Source organism: Monodon monoceros, unplaced genomic scaffold (assembly GCF_005190385.1).
Source record: "Monodon monoceros isolate NGI ecotype Baffin Bay Population unplaced genomic scaffold, NGI_Narwhal_1 Super_Scaffold_11, whole genome shotgun sequence".
NCBI classification, from domain to species: Eukaryota; Metazoa; Chordata; class Mammalia; order Artiodactyla; family Monodontidae; genus Monodon; species Monodon monoceros.
This window is the reverse complement of record NW_021703767.1, coordinates 86,890,067-86,910,754: the sequence shown is the minus strand read 5'-3', so window position 1 is coordinate 86,910,754 and position 20,688 is coordinate 86,890,067. Positions and strand designations below refer to the sequence as shown.

The 20,688-nt window shown below is 42.2% G+C and overlaps 1 protein-coding gene across 1 annotated transcript in view; it reads left to right on the top strand.

Annotated features, from left to right (window-relative positions):
• The window catches only part of USP13 (ubiquitin specific peptidase 13), a 118,166-nt gene that overhangs the window by 74,027 nt on the left and 23,451 nt on the right, over window positions 1–20,688 (top strand). Inside the window, exons 11-18 of the mRNA XM_029214573.1 lie at window positions 1,148–1,273; window positions 2,380–2,533; window positions 4,925–5,099; window positions 10,676–10,764; window positions 13,151–13,273; window positions 14,639–14,665; window positions 17,817–17,960; window positions 19,764–19,918. Coding sequence (XP_029070406.1) covers window positions 1,148–1,273; window positions 2,380–2,533; window positions 4,925–5,099; window positions 10,676–10,764; window positions 13,151–13,273; window positions 14,639–14,665; window positions 17,817–17,960; window positions 19,764–19,918 — 993 coding nt within the window. The remainder of the gene's footprint in view (window positions 1–1,147; window positions 1,274–2,379; window positions 2,534–4,924; window positions 5,100–10,675; window positions 10,765–13,150; window positions 13,274–14,638; window positions 14,666–17,816; window positions 17,961–19,763; window positions 19,919–20,688) is intronic.

The following is a 20,688-nucleotide window of genomic DNA, read 5'->3' as shown; positions in this document are numbered from 1 at the left end:
ATGCAGTGGTTGAGAGTCCGCCTGCCGATGCAGGGGACACGGGTTCGTGCCCCGGTCCGCGAAGATCCCACATGCCACGGAGCGGCTGGGCCCGTGAGCCATGGCCGCTGAGCCTGTGCGTCCGGAGCCTGTGCTCCGCAACGGGAGAGGCCACAACAGTGAGAGGCCCGCGTACCGCAAAAAAAAAAAAAAAAGCCCAGTTCACATTAAAGCCAGTTTAAAGCTTCTCCCGCTACCAAGCTCGGGAGGCTTGGAAACCAGCAGTGTAGAAGGGTCGGCGTCGGCATCCTCCGGTCTTTGTTTGTCCTTGCTCCACCTCTTTGCCTCCTCCCACCCCCTCTGGCCCCTCCAGAGTCAAGGATCAAGGGTTGGGGGGATTGGAGACAAGGCAGAGCCTTTGCCTGAGCTAGTGCGTTTGCTCCCTCTTGGCTGCCATGAGTCTTCTATCATGGCCAGCCTTTTTGTGGGGGGCACATTAGTGGTTCTTCACAGATGCCCTCCACCCCTGCTTGTCCCCTCAGGGACCTCCACAGGGACCTTTTACCTGATGCCCTCCCCGATGACCTCTGTAACCCCCCCTCTTCCCCCAGCTCCTGCCATAGTCTCCTCAGCTGCCCTCCCTCACCTTATGCAGTGTCCTTTCTAGGGGAGCCTGGCTGCCTTCTGTCCTTTTAGCCCCCGGGGAAGGGCGCACATCCTCGTCAGCCAAAGTTATCCTTGCTCTTCCCATCCTGGCAGCTGCAGGCAGCCTCCCTCCGCTTCTCCAGGTGAGGGCAAGCTCCTGGGAGCTCCATGAGCCCGGCAGCTCTGCAGTGGTTGCCTGGGGTGTTGCAGAGCCATTTCCTTTACTTTCTCTCCTGTTCCCTCATGGGCCGAGGGGACAGGAGATGCTGTAGACCTCTCCTCTCCTTTAACTTCCTTCAGGGGAAGTCAACAGGAAGAGCCCCATCCTGTTCTCACGTCAGGCTCATAGCACAGTGCCTGGTACATAATCAACATCCAGTGCATGCTGGCCGCTATCACTATTTAGCTAACGGGGGCTTCAGTTTTCTTATCTGAAATCGGGGCTAATGTTAATCCCCACTCTGCTTCCCACTTAGTGCTGCTAATGTGTATGAAAGTATTGTGAGTTGGTTTTATTTTTTAGCCTCAACAGAATGGGATCTCACCACGCATGTTTAAGGCCTTTGTGAGCAGGAGCCACCCGGAATTCTCCTCCAACAGACAGCAGGATGCCCAGGAATTTTTCTTGCACCTGGTGAATCTAGTAGAGGTAAGTCAGTCTTCAGAAATGCTCAAAAGGGTTGTAAGAAGTGTGCCCACCCCTGCGTGCAGTCCCTGCTGGTGTGGCTGGAATGCTCCGCCCCTCCACTCCCCACCTAAATCTCTCTCTGGCCAGGCTCCCTCAGAGTCGGCATCTTTGGGCCTTTCTCTGCTCAGACCGCTTGATGTAGTTGCCCCTCATGCCCGGCCTCCTGGGCACTTGTGGGACTCTCTGTTCTCCTCCTAATTTGAATGTGTTCTGGGAGTGTTTATCCATTATTTCATTTGCCTTTTTTGTTTTTTGTCTCTGTGATAAGCTCCTTCAGAGTCCCACGTGGTATTTGGTGTCCTCCTGCCATCACTCTGAGATGGTCACTTGGCTCAGAGCAGAGTCGACTCACATTAATAAATGCTGTGGTTTTTTAAAGGCCACTGAGAATTCATGAGTAAAGCCTTTTTTCCCCTCTCTTAAAAAATAACTACTTTTTTCCTGATGACAGATGTGTTCCTTGTGGAAACAGGCACAAAGGAGAAAATCAAAACCTCCCATGCTACCTGCTCCCACACACAAGCAGTGCTAGCATTTTGGTGTCTGACCCTTCCCCCCTAGTCATTTTCCAGGTGCTATCCATTTTCTACGTGTTGGTTTGTGAGCAGTGTTTTTCACTTAACCTGTTGTGAACGTTTTGCCACGTCATCACCTACTGGAATATAGCATGATTTTTATTTCTGTATAATTTACATTAGTGCATTTATATAATCGTATCATACATGGCTTAATTTTTCCAAGGCAGTCCTTGATTTTTTTTTCCCCTTTCTCTTTAGCTGGGCTTCCACATCTCCTTTCTTCTAATTCTTTCTAGGTCAGTCCCTCTGACATGACTTTTAATGGCTGCATAATATTAATTCACATGATGAACTATATTTAACCAATCTCCCATTTTTGGACTTTAGGTAACTACCAGTCTTTTCCTGTACTCTGGTGAACTGGCATGCCCAGGGGGAGCGTTTAGTAACACCAGATCTTTACATCAGCTTTATATTTGATTCTGTGCTAATTTTTATTCATGGCTTAATATCCACAAATTTACTAACTTGTTATAATCCAACCTTCAGAGGAACCGCATTGGCTCAGAAAACCCAAGTGATGTTTTTCGGTTTTTGGTGGAAGAACGTATTCAGTGCTGTCAGACCCGAAAAGTCCGCTACACGGAGAGGGTGGATTACCTGATGCAGTTACCTGTGGCCATGGAGACGGCAACCAACAAGGGTAACGTTCTAAAGTGGGAAATGAGCAGTGTGCTTCTTCACACATGAAAACCCTCAAGTCAGCGATACTGCAGCTCAGTCTCTGCAGTCATGTCAGGAGCAGACCCAGCCCGGACGGTGTCTGGTTTGCATGTCTCTTTTCATCTTTTCCTCAGTCCCCATGTGACTTTCTTTTGACATTTTTGTGGAGGGCTTATGGAGGGAACCTACTTCAGTGCCTATAAATTTGACCAACTGGTTGGTTTAGAGGCAGCTTAATTTAGAGGAAATTATTTGTAATTTAATATTATCACTCACAAGTTGTGTGGAAGGTCTGAGGGGAGTGATCAGAACTGCATGTTATTTTTTGTTTCGTTTGTTTATTTTTTGGCGGTATGCGGGCCTCCCACTGCCGCGACCTCTCCCGCTGCGGAGCACAGGCTCCGGACGCGCAGGCCCAGCGGCCATGGCCCACGGGCCCAGCCGCTCCGTGGCATATGGGATCCTCCCGGACCGGGGCATGAACCCGCGTCCGCCGCATCGGCAGGCGGACTCCCAACCACTGTGCCACCAGGGAAGCCCCAGAACTGCATGGTTTTTTTTTTTTTTCGCGGTATGTGGGCCTCTCACTGCCATGGCCTCTCCCGTTGCAGAGCACAGGCTCCGGACGCGCAGGCTCAGCGTCCATGGCTCACGGGCCCAGCTGCTCCGCGGCATGTGGGATCCTCCCGGACTGGGGCATGAACCCGCGTCCCCCGCATCGGCAGGCGGGCTCCCAACCACTGCGCCACCAGGGAAGCCCCAGAGCTGCATGTTTTGATGTGAGACATTCAAGCAGAGAGAGGCCTCTTAAAAATAATCCAGCTTTGGCATCCGAGTAAGATGCCTGTTGTGGGAGATAAAGTGTGGCAGGGCTCTTTGTGGGGCGAGGCTCCTTGGAAGGGTCTCTGGACCTTGGAAGCAGGAGGAAGGTGGGGGGACCTCAGGGGAAGGTTCCTTCAGTCAGTCCGATCTGGTTCTTCCCAAGCAGGATAGATGAATGGTATTTCTTAGAATTAACGTCTTAAAAGCAGAAAAAGGAGAAATATCTGCTAGATTGCTTATTTCCTGTGAACTGGTCATTTTTGTAAGGTTTAATGACTCCCTGGCTGGCCTTTTTCCTTTTTTTGTTTGTTTGTTTGGGGTGTAGTTACTTTATTGTGTTAATTGGAAAATGGTGATTATGATGATTTTAAGATGAAACGATTTCCATTTTCTATAAACTCATGCAGCTTTTGACCGGTTTTTAAATTCTTATTCATTATACAAAGTAGAAATGGGGGTGGGGGTGTCTGTGGTTTGTTTCCTTTTTAGCACTAGGCTTAATTGCTGTCTCTTGCCTACCTTGGGGATACTAACATATTGTGCTCAGTTCTGTGATCCTAACTCAGAATTTATGAGTGGTAAATCTTTTTTCTTTTTGCAGAAATGAGACTTAAAATTTAGTCTCAGGAAACTGATTGCTGGGAACACCTAATGCTAGCATCCTAGATAGAAGTCTATCATAAACTGATTTTGGACTGGGGAATGAACTGTAAAAGCATATTCAGATATGTTTAAGAAAACACAAAGGTGTATCAGTGTGTCTAAAACCTGATAAATCAGAAGGGATTTTTTTGTAACAAAAGAAATTCCCAGAAAGGTCCATTTGAAATCTATATAAAATTTTGACTTACAGGTAGTTTCCAAGAGCAGATCTGCTGACTCTTGGGAAGTTCACGGTGCACTCACTTCTTTTTCCCTTGGTGTGTAACCATTTGAACAGGGATAGCGTAGAAAGGCCTTCTAGGTTGGCCGCTCTGCTCTCTGCAGTGTCGGGTAACACCAACACGAAGTTGTCTTGGCAGTGCTGGGTAGGATCATGGGCTGGGTGCCTTGGATAACTGCGGTCCTTATAGTTCATCCTGCTCTTTGGCCTGCACCCTCCATGACCTCTAATCATAGTGAAGGGCCGGGAAGAGGTGAGCCCTCGGATTTCTTTCAGTGCGAAATTCTCTGGTGTGAAGACTTTGTGATTAGAGGGTGGTATTGGGATCAAACCAGCCTTGACCTCTGGACAAATGAAAGTCCAGGTTCGTGAATCACTTAACAGCACATGCATGGTCTGAACCTCTCACCTGGGCTGGAGTTCACAGTTCCCTCCCGTCAGTCTCAAAGGGGAACAGGCAAAAAATTATGAATGGCTCGATGCATCCTGGCAGTGCCACTCTAAACAGGATTTCAGCAGGCTCCTCTGGTTCTGTGGAGGGCAGCAAGTAAGCAATCCTGCCCCACCCCAGAAACCTTCAGTGAAGATGGTTCATTGTTCAAGGGGGTCTTTTTCATTTCACGAAATTAAGTGATTGCAAAGTCATTCATTTGCTCTTTTGTTCAGATGAACTGATTGCCTATGAACTAACGAGAAGGGAAGCAGAAGCAAACAGAAGACCCCTTCCCGAGCTGGTTCGTGCCAAGATACCATTTAGTGCCTGCCTTCAGGCCTTTTCTGAACCAGAAAACGTTGATGATTTCTGGAGCAGCGCCCTACAAGCAAAGTCTGCGGGTGTGAAGTAAGTGTGTGCGTGCTTGTGTGGTGGCAGTAGGATAAGGAGGGGGCCTTGAGAGGTGGGGACCGGGTTAGGGGAGGGTTGGGGGGCATTGTACAGGTCTGCATGCTTGCTCATGTGTGGCAAGATGGGATTATGATTTACACAACGCTAGTTGTTGTAGACCTCACTTGTGTGAGACCTGTCCAGTAAAACAGGCTTGTTGTAATCTGTATCATGTGCAAGGGAATGCTTTTTTTTTTTAAAGCCAGGTTGTAGTTTATCCTTTATAGGGAATTTGCGTTTTCTTTTCGTTTTTTTTTTGTCAAGGGTATAGCCAAGAACCCTCCCCATCCACGGCAAGATGATATTAATGAAGAAATTAGAAAAATACTTATGACAGTCTTAAGTATTTATACTCCACTGTGATAGATTTTTGATTCCAAAATGAAAGATTTGGCTTAGAACTTGGTGGCTGTGTACCTGCCTGGAGATCCGGGGTCTCAGGGCATCTCAAAGTGGATATCAGGGCTCCTGAGCATTGTTCCAATGAGCTGCCCAGGATGTGGTCAGGAGATGTTCTGTTTCTATATTGTGAGCCTTATTGTCAGGTACATTAAAAAAAAATTTTTTTTTCTCCACTTGACACCTTAATTGATTTAATACTGTCAAGTCTTTGCCGGCACACTTCATATAGCTGGAGAAAGAGTATTTACAGTGGCCTAAAAAGGGGGAAGGTCTAAAAGTTAGGCTCTGGTAGTCTTACTACTTCTAGATATTCTTCAGCCATTTTTCTTCTAGGCTATGCCTGAGCTCTTGTTGATGTGAAGGGCAGGGAAGCATGGACGAGCTACTGCTGGCTGTGTTTATCCCAACTTCAAGTAGCAGTCAAACCTGAATTACTTATTGTGTGTGACAGCCATCTCTCAGGATGCCTCTGTTTCAGATGACGACTTCATGTGTTAAAAATGGGAAAACAAGAATTTATTTCAAGAGCTTAAAAAAAGCCATATTTTCTTACAATAATTTCCTTTAAAAAGTTTCTTCATGTCTAACTGAGATTAATAATAGTTCAATTATCCGTTATCCATTGTGGGGTAAGTTTTCATCTGAGGACTGCTCAGTTTTGGAGTGTGTGTGTGTGTGTGTGTGCGTGCGTGTGTATGTTTGTGTGTGTCCTTGAAGATAACAGTTGGTGAGCTGGCATGTTAAATGTTCGAGATTCACTTCACTACAACTTGGACACATCTTTGGGCAGTTAGAAAGCTACACACTATATTATATTAGTGGTGGAAACAACTTTTTTTTTTCTTTCAACTTTTTGAAATATATACAACATTGTGACTTTGTGTACAGCATGTTGATTTTTATTTATTTTCCTAAATTTAATTATTGACAGTAGGCTGAAGATTCCTCAAACATCCTTTTCTCTTTGTGCTTTAATTATGATACTGTATGGGGTGGAGGTGATCAGAGGCTTTCTAGGCTTAGAAAGCCCCCAACATCACATGTGAGCTGCAGAGTGGTCTTCATTGCCCTGTCCACTTGGTCACCCTTTTGTGCTCTTCAGTAAAGTGGTGGCGAGTCTTCCCTAAGGCCCAGAGAGTATGTCACTCTCTGGGCCTTAGGGAAGGAGCCTTCTCATCACTAGGAAAAGGCCCATCTTTAAAGTGGAGCTAGGAGGTGTTAGCTTTCCACAGAGACAGTTTCTGATCCCTGGGAGATCTGGATTCTTCTCCTGTGTCCACTTCCCAGCTTGCATTCTATCCTGGGGCAAAGTCACCGCCCAATTCCTTCTTACACCCGAGTGGAGGAATAATGCGTGCTGACTTGATTTTCTCCTCAAATGCTATAAAATATTTAGTTGTAGGCAGTGCTAACATAATTAACCTAGAATCCTTGAGGAGGGGTCTCTGCTTTCTCTAAGCCTTAACAGTAGATATTAAATTTTCTCTGTCTTTTGCATACACACATGCTCTTATGGTTAAATGCATATGAAAGAAAGTTAATACTGGATGTATCACAATTGTTGATAATTGAAAACTGGTCTTGTGGGAAAGGAAAAACCAATGTTTTAGGGTAATAAAGCAGCTACCATTATGGCACATTTATTATTCCCGGTTATGTGCTAAGTGCTTCCCATCAGTTATCACTTAAATCCTCTTAGTATTGCTACGAGGTAGGTGCATTATTCTCCCTATTTTACAGACGAGGAAATAAAAGAAGTAATTGGCCACTAAGTGGCAGACTTGGAATTCATTCAAGTTCAAAGTTTAAACTCTTAATCCTTGTGTTGTACACTGCCCGCATATTTCTTATCGTGCTTGCTTATGTTTGTATCTTTATAATCCTTATATAGCCTTGTTTATTCCTTATTATACCTTATCGTGTTTCAAATAATAGTTTTGGGGAAACCAGTTCAGTGGATTCCTAAAAGATCTTTTTTTCTTGCTTTTTCTTATTGCCAATAGTATAGACATTATCTCCTTATTATGTTAATTTGGAGCCTTGAATTTTTCCTGTGTTAGACCCAGAGTCTGAAAGGCCAGGAAGAGGCAAAAGATGTCCTGTTGGTAGATCTTGGGTCAATATGGACCAGACATAAAGAGCCTTCCCTTAATTGGTCCTGAACAGACAGTGACTGGGAAGAATATTAGTGTTTGGAAATTTTATTCACCCAGCAAATATTATTGCTCATCTAGTATATTCTGGGCAATGAATTGAACAAGACCTAGTTCCTCCCCTCAAGCAGCTCATGGATTAAGGGTCAACAGGGAGAGATTTTGTCTTGACCTTTATCATTTACGAAGAGAAAAGCACGGTGTGGGGTTCCAGAGCACAAGCTTTAGGTAGACTGGCAGCGTTGGAATCCTCAGCATAGAACTTATTGGTATGTGACCTTGGCCAAGTGACCTCACCTCCATAAGCCTCTTTCCTTATATGTAAACCGGGAATAATAAAATAACTTTCTTTATAGGGTTGAGGTGAGGATTAAGACAGATAAGCTACATAAAATGCTTTGTACAGTGTCTGGCAGAGTAAATATATACTGTAATTGTTATTACATTACTTTTATCTTTTTTTTCTGCCTTGGATTGTACAATTTGACTGTGGTTGATTATCATGTTTTCAACATATTTAGTGGAAAGGATAGAATTGTATTTTTTTAGCGACCAGGTTTTCAATAAAATAGTCAATTTCAGGGAGAGGGACAGTTTATATATATTTAAGGCTTTCATAATGTTTTTGCCTGAATTGTAATAAGTGAACAATTGTTATATTTTAAATAATAATAAGTTGTCAATAGATAAAGTATTGTTGTCAGGCACTTAGGACATAAAGTTCTAAGCACTTTATGTCCTAACTCAGTTCCCGTAACAATTCTTTGAGGTAAATTTGCTCTGTGTCTGTCTAGACCTTTTTGAATGATTTATATTCTAATGGTATTTATTAAATACATAACTTTTCAAGAAAAATTTTAATTCCAGGAATGATTTTAGGAATAAGAGGGTAAGTGGTGTATAACTTTGCTGGATTTAACAAGCTTGATGTCCCAAGCCTCTAATTAATGAATGCCAAGTATTCGTTGAGATTGAACACATTTATATTGAGCAGTCACTACATGTGTGATTCAGCTTAAGACCCTATAGAGGTTACAAAGATGAATAAGGAATGTTTACCTATTAGGGTAAATATAATGTGGGCACCATCTAACCTGCTTTCTGGTACTCTTAGGTTGGTAGCTACCCATAACAAAGTGATGTGTTAAATTATCCCTCGCCAGTCCCCCCAGCCAACCAGCCTCGAGTTTCCTCCACTGCCTCCCACCCCATGGTTATTACCGGCTGATTCCTCACCCAGATACTGACTGCAGAGCAACTGCAGGAGTCTTTGGGCTCCTGAACCACAGTTTGGAAATCATTGAGTTACTGAGGACTTTTGGTTGATTTCACTATGATATATTTTCCAGTTTTTAAGTGAATGTGGTAAGAGGAAGGGGTCAGAGAGGACATTTTTACAGTGGTTGAAAATACCAGATGGAGTTTCTTGGTTTTTGGTGAAACTGAGGATTCATCTATATTTAAGAGTGATCATGTATTGATATTACTGCTTCTCAGAAGACAGGAAAACCTAATTAGCAGTAATGTATAATTTCTGGAAAGTGAGGCAGGCTAATGATAGTTCAGCTCCTGGTTTTTGAAGAACTCCCTTATATTATTGCCTGTACCCTTCTATCCTCCTTGTGATGGAGATTTTGAGATCCAGAGAGGTTAAGTGACTTGCCTGTGGCAAAATACAGATCAGTGACAAACCAGGTCAGTGTCCAGGGCCTCGTGGATTCTAGGTCTTTCATGACAAAATAATCATGCTGATTCCTTAGATATACACAGCACAGTCTTGTGTGCCAGGTGGTTTCATGTCATTCATGAACATTGCACAGCCCTGGCAGGTAGAAATTATTAATAAATCTATTTTGTAAATGTGAAGATGAAGCTTCAAAAAGGGTCCAATTTGGAGTGAATTAAGTAGCATCCAAGCCTTTTGACACTTTTTGGACAGTCCTCTGCCCCTGAACCGTGGCTTCTCTTGTACACTAGGGGGCAGCAATGCATTAGCGTTGTTTTCTGAATTCTGGGAAGATGCATGTCACGTAGAAGGCAGTGACTGGATTTGAAAAGTAGAGTTTGTAAGGAGCATGTTCTAGAATCTTTTATTTTAAAAGGTACCTATAGTATCTGCCTACAGCTGATTTTCTTTTTTCCATATACCTACTGTACCCACATTGACACTTAAATGGAAATGGTCGTTATAAACAAGGTAATAAGTGTGGAGAGAATGAGCTGGAACCGGGGCATGAATTTGGTGTATAAGTTGAATAGTTTGTGCATAAAATTATCAAACTCACGTTCAGGCAATTAAGCATTCCTGAAAGTCTGAAGTGAAACTTAAGACATTGACCATATATATTAATTTTTTAATTTAAGGCCCAGATTTAGCTATATACACACACCTTTAGGATCCATGTGGCCATGGGTTTTAGGTGCAGTAGTATTTTAATGAGGCCCTGGCATTTCCAATAGTCAGCCTCAACCAAATTTCCAATAAACCCTCCTTATGGCAACTCTGTGCTACCAGATAGAGACTCTTAGTGGGAGCAGGTTGGGTGTGTGTCAGGATTGCTCGGGGAGCTTTTTCAAACCTACACAAACACAATGCACAGGTGCCCACACACACCTACAAATACATATACTAAATTCTAGCAAGGGTTTTAGAAGAAAACAAATGTTTATGGTTGAAAACCACTTTTCAGAAATATAAAATGCCACAGCAAAGTAAAAGTAATAAATTTGCAACTTGCCCAAAATCATCCTCAGGGACAACATGGTCCTCTGTTAAACATTTTCTTCTCGTGAAAAGGCCAGGATGAACGGTGAGGTGGTGAGTGTGTGTCCACTCGGGTGTGTGTGCGTGTTCCTCCTTTTCAGTGCAGCCACTGGAACTGCTGGGTGTGCCTCAGACACAGCTTTTGATGCTTCGTGAACTGTATTTATAATTCTTATTGCCTTGTTTCATTGATCTAATCCCCTTGTGTTTCCCAGAACATCTCGCTTTGCCTCATTCCCTGAATACTTGGTAGTGCAGATAAAGAAGTTCACTTTTGGTCTTGACTGGGTTCCCAAAAAATTTGGTAGGTATCTTTTGCATGCTTTTGCTTGTAACATCAAATTAGCTATTTAAAAAACATGGCATGTGAAAGAGCCCATGTGGCTGGCTGCCAGAAACAGTTTCATTTCATTCTTTTTCCATGATTCCCACTTTTCTCTTTTGAAAGATAAGAATATATGATAAGCACTGATAGTAAAAAAAAAAAAAAAAAATTATTGCCACATGCTAACCCATCCCTCTAATAATGGGTTCTGGAATGACCAGATTCTAAGAGTGAAAACAGGAGCCTCACGTTATCAAACCATGCTTCCCAAACTTTAACAGATCTTGGTAAAATGCAGGTGCTGATTCAGCAGGTCTGGGGCTGGGGGGTGCCCAGGGGTGCTTTATTCTAATACATTCCCAGGTGAGGCTGATGCTGCTGGTCCGAAAACCACGCTTGGAGGTGCAAGTAATTGAAAATATACTCTCTTCTTAGCATCTCGCCTCTGCCTCTGAAGCAGGCAGGTGTGGCTAATGACATTTGCTTAAGTCATACGCATTTTGTTAATAATAACATGAGTATAGTCAGTTGTATTAAAAAGTCAAGAAAGGGACGTGACTTTGGCTGAAGTGGGCTTTCTTCTTGCTAATCTTAAAGGCCCTTGACCATTGTTAGAGGTTAGCTTTCCAGACAATGCAGAGGAACATTTTCTCCATCATCTCGATCGAATATCAAGGTGTTCCTAGGCTGTCCTCAGGGCCATGGAAGGATGTACAGTTTTACCCTCTGATTTCTCAAGCAAGTACCTCAGACTGTTTGCCAGTCTTTTAAAGTTTTTATGTTTTTGAGCACTTAAAAAACAACCATCAGTCCCTATGCTGGTTAATTAAGCACTCATCTGCTCATCTGAAGGCGATAAGTAAAAAGAATGTAAAGTCAAGGGAGTGATTTCCCAGAAACCTCTGGCACTAACAGTTTGCATAGCACTTGTTTCCACGCGGCATTATGCAGCGTGTGAGCCTGTAGCTTATCCTGTTTTTCCTGGTGGAATAATTTTGTGGGCAGGGAGGAGGGCAGAGGGCAGGCTGCTTGTCACTCAGCCTTTCCTCCTTGGACCTGAGAGAGAAAACTGACTTCTAAAGACTTTGAACTGCTTTGGAAACAGTTTTCTTATTTTTCTTTGTCCTTCGAATATCGGTAAAGGATAAAAAACTCAGATCAGATTTCACAGTCTTGCTGAAATTAAAGCAGCCTCAAAGCTTTCTTTAATGAACCTGAAATTTTCTGTTGAGGAACAGTTGTATTGATTTTGTTGGTCAGACATTGTGTTTGATTTTGCTGTCTGCTGAGATTTAAATTTTTTTTTAACTAAGCCTTTTCTTTGGGTGGTGGTTTTAAAAATAGGATTTACATACCTAGCATCATAATTGGTTTTGGGGATAGTATTTTCAGGTTCTGTTTGCTAGCCCGAGAGACATGTCCTCTGCCAACATTTGAACCCATTTTCCACTATGACCATATCCGAATGTGTGCAGTTATAAATCTCAACAGGTTGTTAGACTGATACATTTTGTATTTGAGTAAGTCAACACAATGACAACTGGGCTGAGAAGTTAAAAAAAAAATGTTCCTCAAGACGAATACACTTGAGGTTCAATTAATTTCTTTAAAGCTTCATTCTTTATTACCTTAGGTAGAATAATCACAGTACCCATCATGATCTGAGAAAAGGCATAAACTACAGGTTGCAAACTCAGATGCCTAATAAGGACAGGGTGATAATGTAAATGAGAGAAGTAGGCTGGGTGTAGGGAACAGGTAGCAATAGCATTCTTGGTCTTTCTTGGGTGTTCCCATTTTGCATGAAGACGTGGATTAGGAAAACATTTCTCTGCCATAAGAATCAGAATAGCACAGATGTGATGCTCAGGGTCGTGGGAGTGGTGGGTCTGTGACGGACGGGCACGGAGGGTACACGGTGCCCTAGAGTGGGAGCTAAAGATCAGCCCCAGGCGGTTGTTGCCGCGTGAGACTCTGCTACAGGTGTTTGTTTTTCAAAATGAGCTGGAAATCTGGACTTCTGAATTACATTTTCCAATTTAAAAATTGGAATTTGTTGCCAACATTTTAAAAACATCAAGCAGAAAGTGTCTACACGTGTTCTATGGGCTCCCAGTTTTCAACCTCTGGTTTCCCTCGTTTGTTCTTGTTCAGTGTGAAACCCTGCCTCTGTGTTTCCCCTGACTCTGCATTAAAATCCTATCAGTCTCAGTGAGTCTTCTGGTCCCGTGATTTACTCCAGGGAACTGTAAAGCATCCCTTGGCTCTGCCTAGACACTTGTGCATAGAGTTAATGGTGTTGGATTTAGGAGGCGATTGTGGGTATTTGGAGAGCCCAGTGAATATAATCTCTCTCGTTTTGCAGATGTTTCTATTGATATGCCAGACCTACTTGATATCAACCATCTCCGAGCCAGGGGGTTACAGCCAGGAGAGGAGGAACTTCCGGACATCAGCCCCCCCGTAGTTATTCCTGATGACTCAAAAGGTACCATCTTCTGCCAGGAGGACCTTCTCGACCCCTCCCCCCTCCTCTGCTGGAATGGTTCCTTTTCTTCCACCACTCCCTTGTCCCTTGGTGCCTTCCTGTGTTGCAACCCACTGTGGACACACAGAAGTGAAGCCTGGCTGCAACTGTAAGCTTACAGTTGTCATGGGAAGAGGCGCAGAGACCCATCGTGAGTGGTCGAAACGGGCCCGTGGAAATCACTGGCAGCAGAGGGCAGCAAATCTCCAGAAAGTTTTTAGGTTACGTTGCCTCTGACTTTGCCTCCCTCCCCTGCCTCCCTCTTTCCCCTACTGGGCCTGTGGGGAAGAGAAGGGGTGTGTTTTCAGTGGGCTCTTCGTCTGGGGGAGCTGTATCCTTGGAGTACCTTTAGAGAACCGAAAAGGGAAATTCAACCATGTGTGTTGGTTTTAAAAATCTTGCCCATGTCTCACCTCCCCATCTTTGTCACTGCTTCGTAGCAAGGGAGTGGTTTGGGTTTCTCTTACTCTCTGAACCTTAAAGTAGTCCTTGTTCAAAATACTTAACTTTTAAAGGGAAAAGGACATGCAACAAATGATTGCCTTTGTGAGTCCAAAAGCAGCGTGGAGAAATCTTGGTTTCATTATTAGCTCAGTTATTCTGGTGAAATCACTTTCATTCTGGCTTTGTTTGCCCACCTGTTTACTGTTCACCTTCGTAATGAGTTAATTAGGTACATTAGCTAATAGTGCCAGATGGCTGGGGGCCCTGCCACTGCAGGATTTCCATCAGCTGAGCAGTGTATATTATTGGTGACCATGTTGGGGTAAGGTGAATCCAGGAGGAGCAAGCTAGGATTCAGCGTCGGCACCTGTGTTACATTATTCTCTAAATGCTAAATTACAGAGGACGCAGAGCAGGGAAGGGGCCTGTAGGTGGGGCAGCCTGGGTTATGTGGGGTACAGGTGGTTCATTAAAGAGGTTCTAGAAAGAAGAGATCAGTCTTGAGTGTCAGAGAAATACAAGATGGTTTATTACCATTGCTCCTGCTTTCTCTCATGTTCAGTAACAGTCCTTGGTTTGTAATTATACAGAGTTCTTAGAAGTACAGGGAGAGAAATTATTTAGTTCAATAAGATGATAAGCAGAGCATCCTGTTTATCTGCTCTAAATGCCTGAAACCTGGTATTCTCCCTCCTTCCTGGAATGACTTTATGTCGTGCAGGCTGGGGTGGTCTGACGGGGGGATGGAGGGGCTGACAACAGTGTGGGATCTCAAAGGGTGGTGGTGGTGGTGAGCAAGTGCTCCGGATTAACTCTTTTTCTTTCTCCAGAACACTTTGCCATGGTTTGGTCTCACTTGCCTCCCTGTCCTTTAATTTCCAGATCGCCTGATGAACCAGTTGATAGACCGTATGTATCTTTTATGTTTTTTTCTCAGTGTCCTACTGTTGTTACCGGTCTAACTCATTTATCTGTGGGATTCAGTAAAGGGGCATTGTTCTGTACCTGTGTATGTGCAGCTTTTCCGGGTGGGCACAGTCCTTGGTCTGCAAGTTGAGGTAGCAGCAAATCTAAACCAGTGACATGGTGATTAGGTGGCCCTGTGGTTCAGGAGAGTGAACATTAGTGTGAGAGCGAAGCAGCCCTGAGCTGGTATCTCAGCTCTGCCATTTGTGACTGTGTGATCTAGAATCATTAACTTCTCTGAGCCTCAGTTTCCTCGTGTGTGAACGGGGGATAATGATGCCATTTCTTCCCTCTTTGGCCCCGAGTAGGCCTCCTTCTGCAGTGATGGCACAGTGGCCTGTCACTTTTTCCACTCCTGCTTCTGGACACATAATGAAGGTCTACCACTGACAGGACGTGGTAGTATTAATTAATACTCTTAAGGGTGTTAGTTCCACCTGATTGTTTGTCAATTTTGTAGTCGTTTAGTTCTTGTAATTACCTGTGAGAGTTGATACTCTTGATTTTCTAAAGAACATGAAAAAAATAAACTATTTATAGTGAATATTTAGATATTAATTAGCAGGAAGGAGGAGTGTGTAACACAAAATACTCTGAATCTTTTTGTCTACAAAGCCTTTCTGGAGACACTGTTGTTAATTTAGAAGTTCACGTGTTTTACTTTGCAAACGCTTTACGTGATTGATCACATGGCTTAGACCTCCCTGTTTCCTTTCTTGGGTCAATTTTGATTTGCTGATTGCTGGGAAAGGCTGTTAGGGTCAGCGAGCGTCATGGGCGAACCATTGCCTCTGTAAATAATCTGATTGTAATGATAACAGTATTTTTGAATGGTTACCATGAGTCATGTTGAGTTTATTACTCCATAAATTCTTTCAACTGTATTTAACTGTACTATTAATACAAAGCCCAGATTCTTGTTTGAGTGTCACGGTAAGAAGGGCAGAGTAGGTGACCTTTTATAGAGGATAAAACTGAGACCTAGGAAAGTTCAGAGACCCAAGAGCTAGGACCAGAGCCAGGACTTTTCATGTCACTCGACCTTTTCTGGAATGTGAGGAGTTTCGATGCCCCTGACCCTGCAGAGAGCCGGCCTCCAGGATTTTGCCCCAGGGGAGGTGATGGGTGGTTGGAACTGTGTCAGAGCCTGTCTGACTGTGAGTGTTCAGCCATTCTCCATTTTCCCCCTGATCTAAGCGTGCTGTCTTATCAGCAATAACCTATGTTCAGCAGGAGAAAACAGTATTATCTTGGGTTAATTTACATTTATATCCTACCTTTCTCAGATATTTAAAAGGAGTAACTTTGATTATTTTCTTATTCTAAAGTGAAAAGATATGTAGAAATTATGGATTGGTGAAAACAGTCATCTCTGGTTTCATTTATAACCACTATTAACATTTGGCATCTGTCCTTCTACTGTTCTTTGCCTGTGCCTGGCTCACTGTATTTTCCCCAAAATGCAGTTATACATTTTCAATTTAATATGCTATTATATACATGCATACATTTATTAAGCTGTATTACTTTAACTGCATTCTGGGGAACAGGGTCTTTTACAAGGTGTTGAAAAGTATTCTGTAGAGAGAGTTTCATAGTTTCTTTACCACAGGAATCTTTTTTGTTGTTACTAAAATTTTAAAATATTTTTAATATTTTATTTGACTGAAGTATAGTTGATTTACAATGTGTTAGTTTCAGGTGTATAGCGCAGTGATTCAGTTATACATATATATATATATATTCTTTTTTTAGATTCTGTTATAGGCTACTGTAAAATATTGAGTATAGTTCCCTGTGCTATACAGTAGGTCCTTGTTGGTTATCTGTTTTATATATAGTAATGTGTATGTGTTAATCCCAACCTACTGCAGGAGTCTTTATTATAGGACTTTAGAATTTTCACTACATTAATGCACACTGTGAATTTCTAGAGAGAATTGAGAATGCAGGTTTAAAAAACTTATTTGACCATGGAAGTCCCTTGTTTTGTGGTTCAGTAATTACATCTCTCTTAGAACACTAGGATTCTCTAGAACACATTTGGGGAATCACTGCTGTCCTACATCATTTCTTTCTTAAAATTTTATCTTGATAGGATGTTTTGTATATCCTCTTGAGAGAGAACTTTGGTAAATACATTTTCAGTACAATTTTTGTAGAAAAGATGTCTCTGTTCTTCAGTTCTTCTACTGATTGCTGTCTTTGGCAGAGTTTTCAGTAGATTACAGACCTCAGGACATGGAAAACATAAGGGGTGTGTTTTGTGTTCCTGTTCCCTCCCCACCTTTGGTATAATTTGAGAGCACTTTGTAGGTGTGTATGTGTACACACACACGGACATACATACACACCCATGTACAAGTATACATATGCATACAAGCATGTATATGTGTGCATACACATACAGATCTATATTTATGTCTGTGTATCGATAAACACACACCTCTCTACCAATATCTATATATTATTGTGAAAAGAAAACAAAATCTGTGTCTAAACCGAAGTTAGGTTTGTAAAGCAATCTTTTTTAATATCTTAAATGTATACAATTAACAAACACATTCTTCCCTTCTGTCATAACATTGGGCTCTCCATTTCTCAGAGCTGATTACATTCTTTGATTGCTAATATATCTAAAGGCCTGCTATAACCTTCTGTGAGATTTAAGGAATAGGCTTTTTGGCCTGTAGATAATGCTTTTCTCTTCAAATTTCAGCAGTCCATAGGAGAGGCTGCTGTAGTGGTCTTGAGAGTGATGTAAGAGACTGAAATGGTTCTGGGAATACACTAGATCTCCCCATAGGAAATTAGAGAGTTGTTTTTCAGTGCTTGGATTGTTCAGGTAATTACCATGGTTCCTATTTAGGTCAAAGATTAAAACTCAAAAAAAAACTCAAAAAAAAAATTAAAACTCAACTCAAATAGCTTAATATTTGGATGGCTTAAAACAAAACACAGTTAAACCACCATGTACATGTTAAACAAAATAGCCCGTTCTTTGGGTAGCATGTGGATAAGGGGCGAAGAGAAGCTAAGACAAGAAGAAATAGGGTTGACTTTTTTACACCAGAATATCCTGTGTGCTCTGTAGCATCAGACATCGATGAGTCATCGGTGATGCAGCTGGCCGAGATGGGTTTCCCTCTGGAAGCGTGTCGGAAGGCTGTGTATTTTACTGGAAATATGGGAGCCGAAGTGGCCTTCAACTGGATCATTGTTCACATGGAAGAGCCAGGTAGGTGGTCAGAAAATGGGATGGCTTTGGAATCTGATGTGATCCTCAGTGATGTTAACCCTTGGTCCTACTGTGTCCTCTGGATGTGTCCCAGAAAATGACCTTTCAGCTCATAATCTGCTGCATGAGGCTGGGGGATGGTTATTTTGCCCATGTAGCAAAGTCACAATCTTTGTCTTTCCTCCTTTTTTAAATAATAGCTTTGTTGAGATTAATTCATCCTTTTAAATTGTATAATTCAGTAGCAAAAAGACCACTGGAAAGATATGGATGGGATAAACTTCTAGCTATGAGGAGGACCTGAGATAGAAAAATGTGCATGAAGAAATAGGGGCTGTTTAGTTAGCTTTTACTTTTATCCACTTTATGAAGCTATAATTCACATACCATATAATTTCCTCATTTAAAGTGTACATTTCAGTGTTTTTTTTTAGTAGATTCGCAGAATTGTGCCACCATCACCAGTTAATTTCCAAAAAGAAATTCTGTACACGATAGCAGTCCCTTTCGCATTTCCCCTGCTCTCTCCAGCCCCCGACAATCACTAGCCTACTTTCCGGCTCTGTGGATTTGCCTGTTTTGGATGTTTCATATAAATGTAATCATACAATATGAGATCTTTTGTTTTTGGCTTCTATCACTTAGCATAATGCTTTCAAGGTTCATCTATGTTGTAGCATGTATTGGTACTTCATTCCTTTTTACGGCTGAATAATAGTCTGTTGTATGGATGTACTATATTTTATTTTTCCTTTCATCAGTTGGTAGACATTTGGGTTGTTTCCACTTTTTGGCTATTATGAGTAATGCTGCTATAAATATTTTGTGTACAGATTTTTATGTGGACATGTTTTCATTTCTTTTGAGTGGAATTGCCGTGTCATATAGTAACTCCACATTTGACTTTCTTAGAAACCACCAAATTGTTTTCAACAGTGGCTGTACAACATTCCCATCAGCAATGTATGAGGGTTCCAGTTTCTCCACATCCTCACCAACCCTCGTTATTGTTTTTATTATACCCAATCCATTGGATGAGAAGTGGTATCTCATTGTCATTTTGATTTGCATTTCCCTAATGGCTAATGATGAACGTCTTTTCATATGCTTATTGGCCATTTACGTATCTTTGAAGAAATGTCTCTTCAAATCCTTTGCCTATTTTTAATGAGATTATTTGTATTGTTGAATTCTAAGAGCTCTGGATACAGGTACCTTATCAGATACATGATTTTCTCCCATTGTGTGGGTTGTCTTTTCACTTTCTTGATGGTGTCCTTTGAAGCACAAAAGTTTTTAATTTTGATGAAGTCCAATTTGTTTGTTTTTTTCTTTTGTCACTTGTGCTTTTGGTGTACCTGAGAAACCATTGCCTAACCCAAGGTCACAGAGATTTTCTCATATGCTTTCTTCTAAGAGTTCTGTAGTTTTACCTCTGACATTTAGGTCAATGATCCATTTGGAGTTAATTTTTACATATGGTATAAGGTAGGGGTCCAACTTTATTTTTTTGCATGTGGATATGTAGTTGTCCCGGTACTATTTGTTGAAAAGACTGTCCTTTCCCCTTTGAATGGTCTCGGTAGCCTTGTTGAAAATCAGTTGACCATAGGTATGTGGTTTTATATCTGAACTCTCTGTTCTATTTGATTGGTCTGTTGATCTATACGTTTACCCTTATGCCAGTACCAGACTGTCTTGATTATTTTAACTTTAGGTATTTTTTCTTCTTAGCTCTAAAATGTTGTTTATTTCAAGACCCCCCAAAAAAGAAAAGGGCCTGAGTGTGATTATTTTCCCCAGATTTTGCCGAGCCGCTGACCATGCCGGGTTATGGAGGAGCAGCTTCTGCTGGAGCCTCTGCTGTACTGGATAACCAACCTCCGGAGGAAACTGTAGCTCTCATTACCTCCATGGGATTCCATCGAAATCAGGCTCTTCAGGCACTACGAGCAACGGTAAGCCTGGGAGACTGTATGTGAACACCTTCTTCTTGTTGGAGGTAGTTTGTGTTTTGTCAGTAGCAACTGAAACTTTCCAATGTCCTTTGATCGTTTTGCATCATGTCTGTCTCATGCTATACCCCACCATGCCCCACAAAGATTTATTTGTGTGTAGTATATATAAAGCTAAAATAAATGATTGAGGGAATCATACAGAGATTTTAAGAATAAGGAGATATGTTAAGAAGGAGGGAGATAATACACTGGGGGAGAGTTGACCCAACTGAAAGAAACTCTGTATCATCTTAATGTTTATTAGCATGAGGTCAGAGACTTGACTTGGAGCTTGCTTGTGGCCTTAGAGCAAAGAGGGATGCTTTAGATTCTGTGTTCAATAAGGCAGTTCTTTTGGAGAAATTGTGCTTTTCTGATACCAAGACCTTGGAGCAGTGTCTCTCAAAAGTCCTCATAGAGAAGTCTCCTTGGAATTCTCTGCTTTTGTTTCTCTCTACAGAGAGAGAAAGTTTTTCAGGTATTTGTGAAGTCCTGATATTATCAGGAAAGAAGGGACCAGGAAACGGGAGGGTAGATGGAACCTTTCCTTTTGCAGTGCAGATATCTGTTTAGTATTGAGGGAGGAAAGTACTTTTTTTTTCACACCATAATCCATTTTTGAGTGGATATCTGCTCGTAATTCCTTCTTGCTTATCCTGACTGGTTGCCTGCTGAGGTCCCTTGCTGAGGTCACAGCGGCTCTCTCCTGGTTCCGGGCAGTGTGGCTGGAA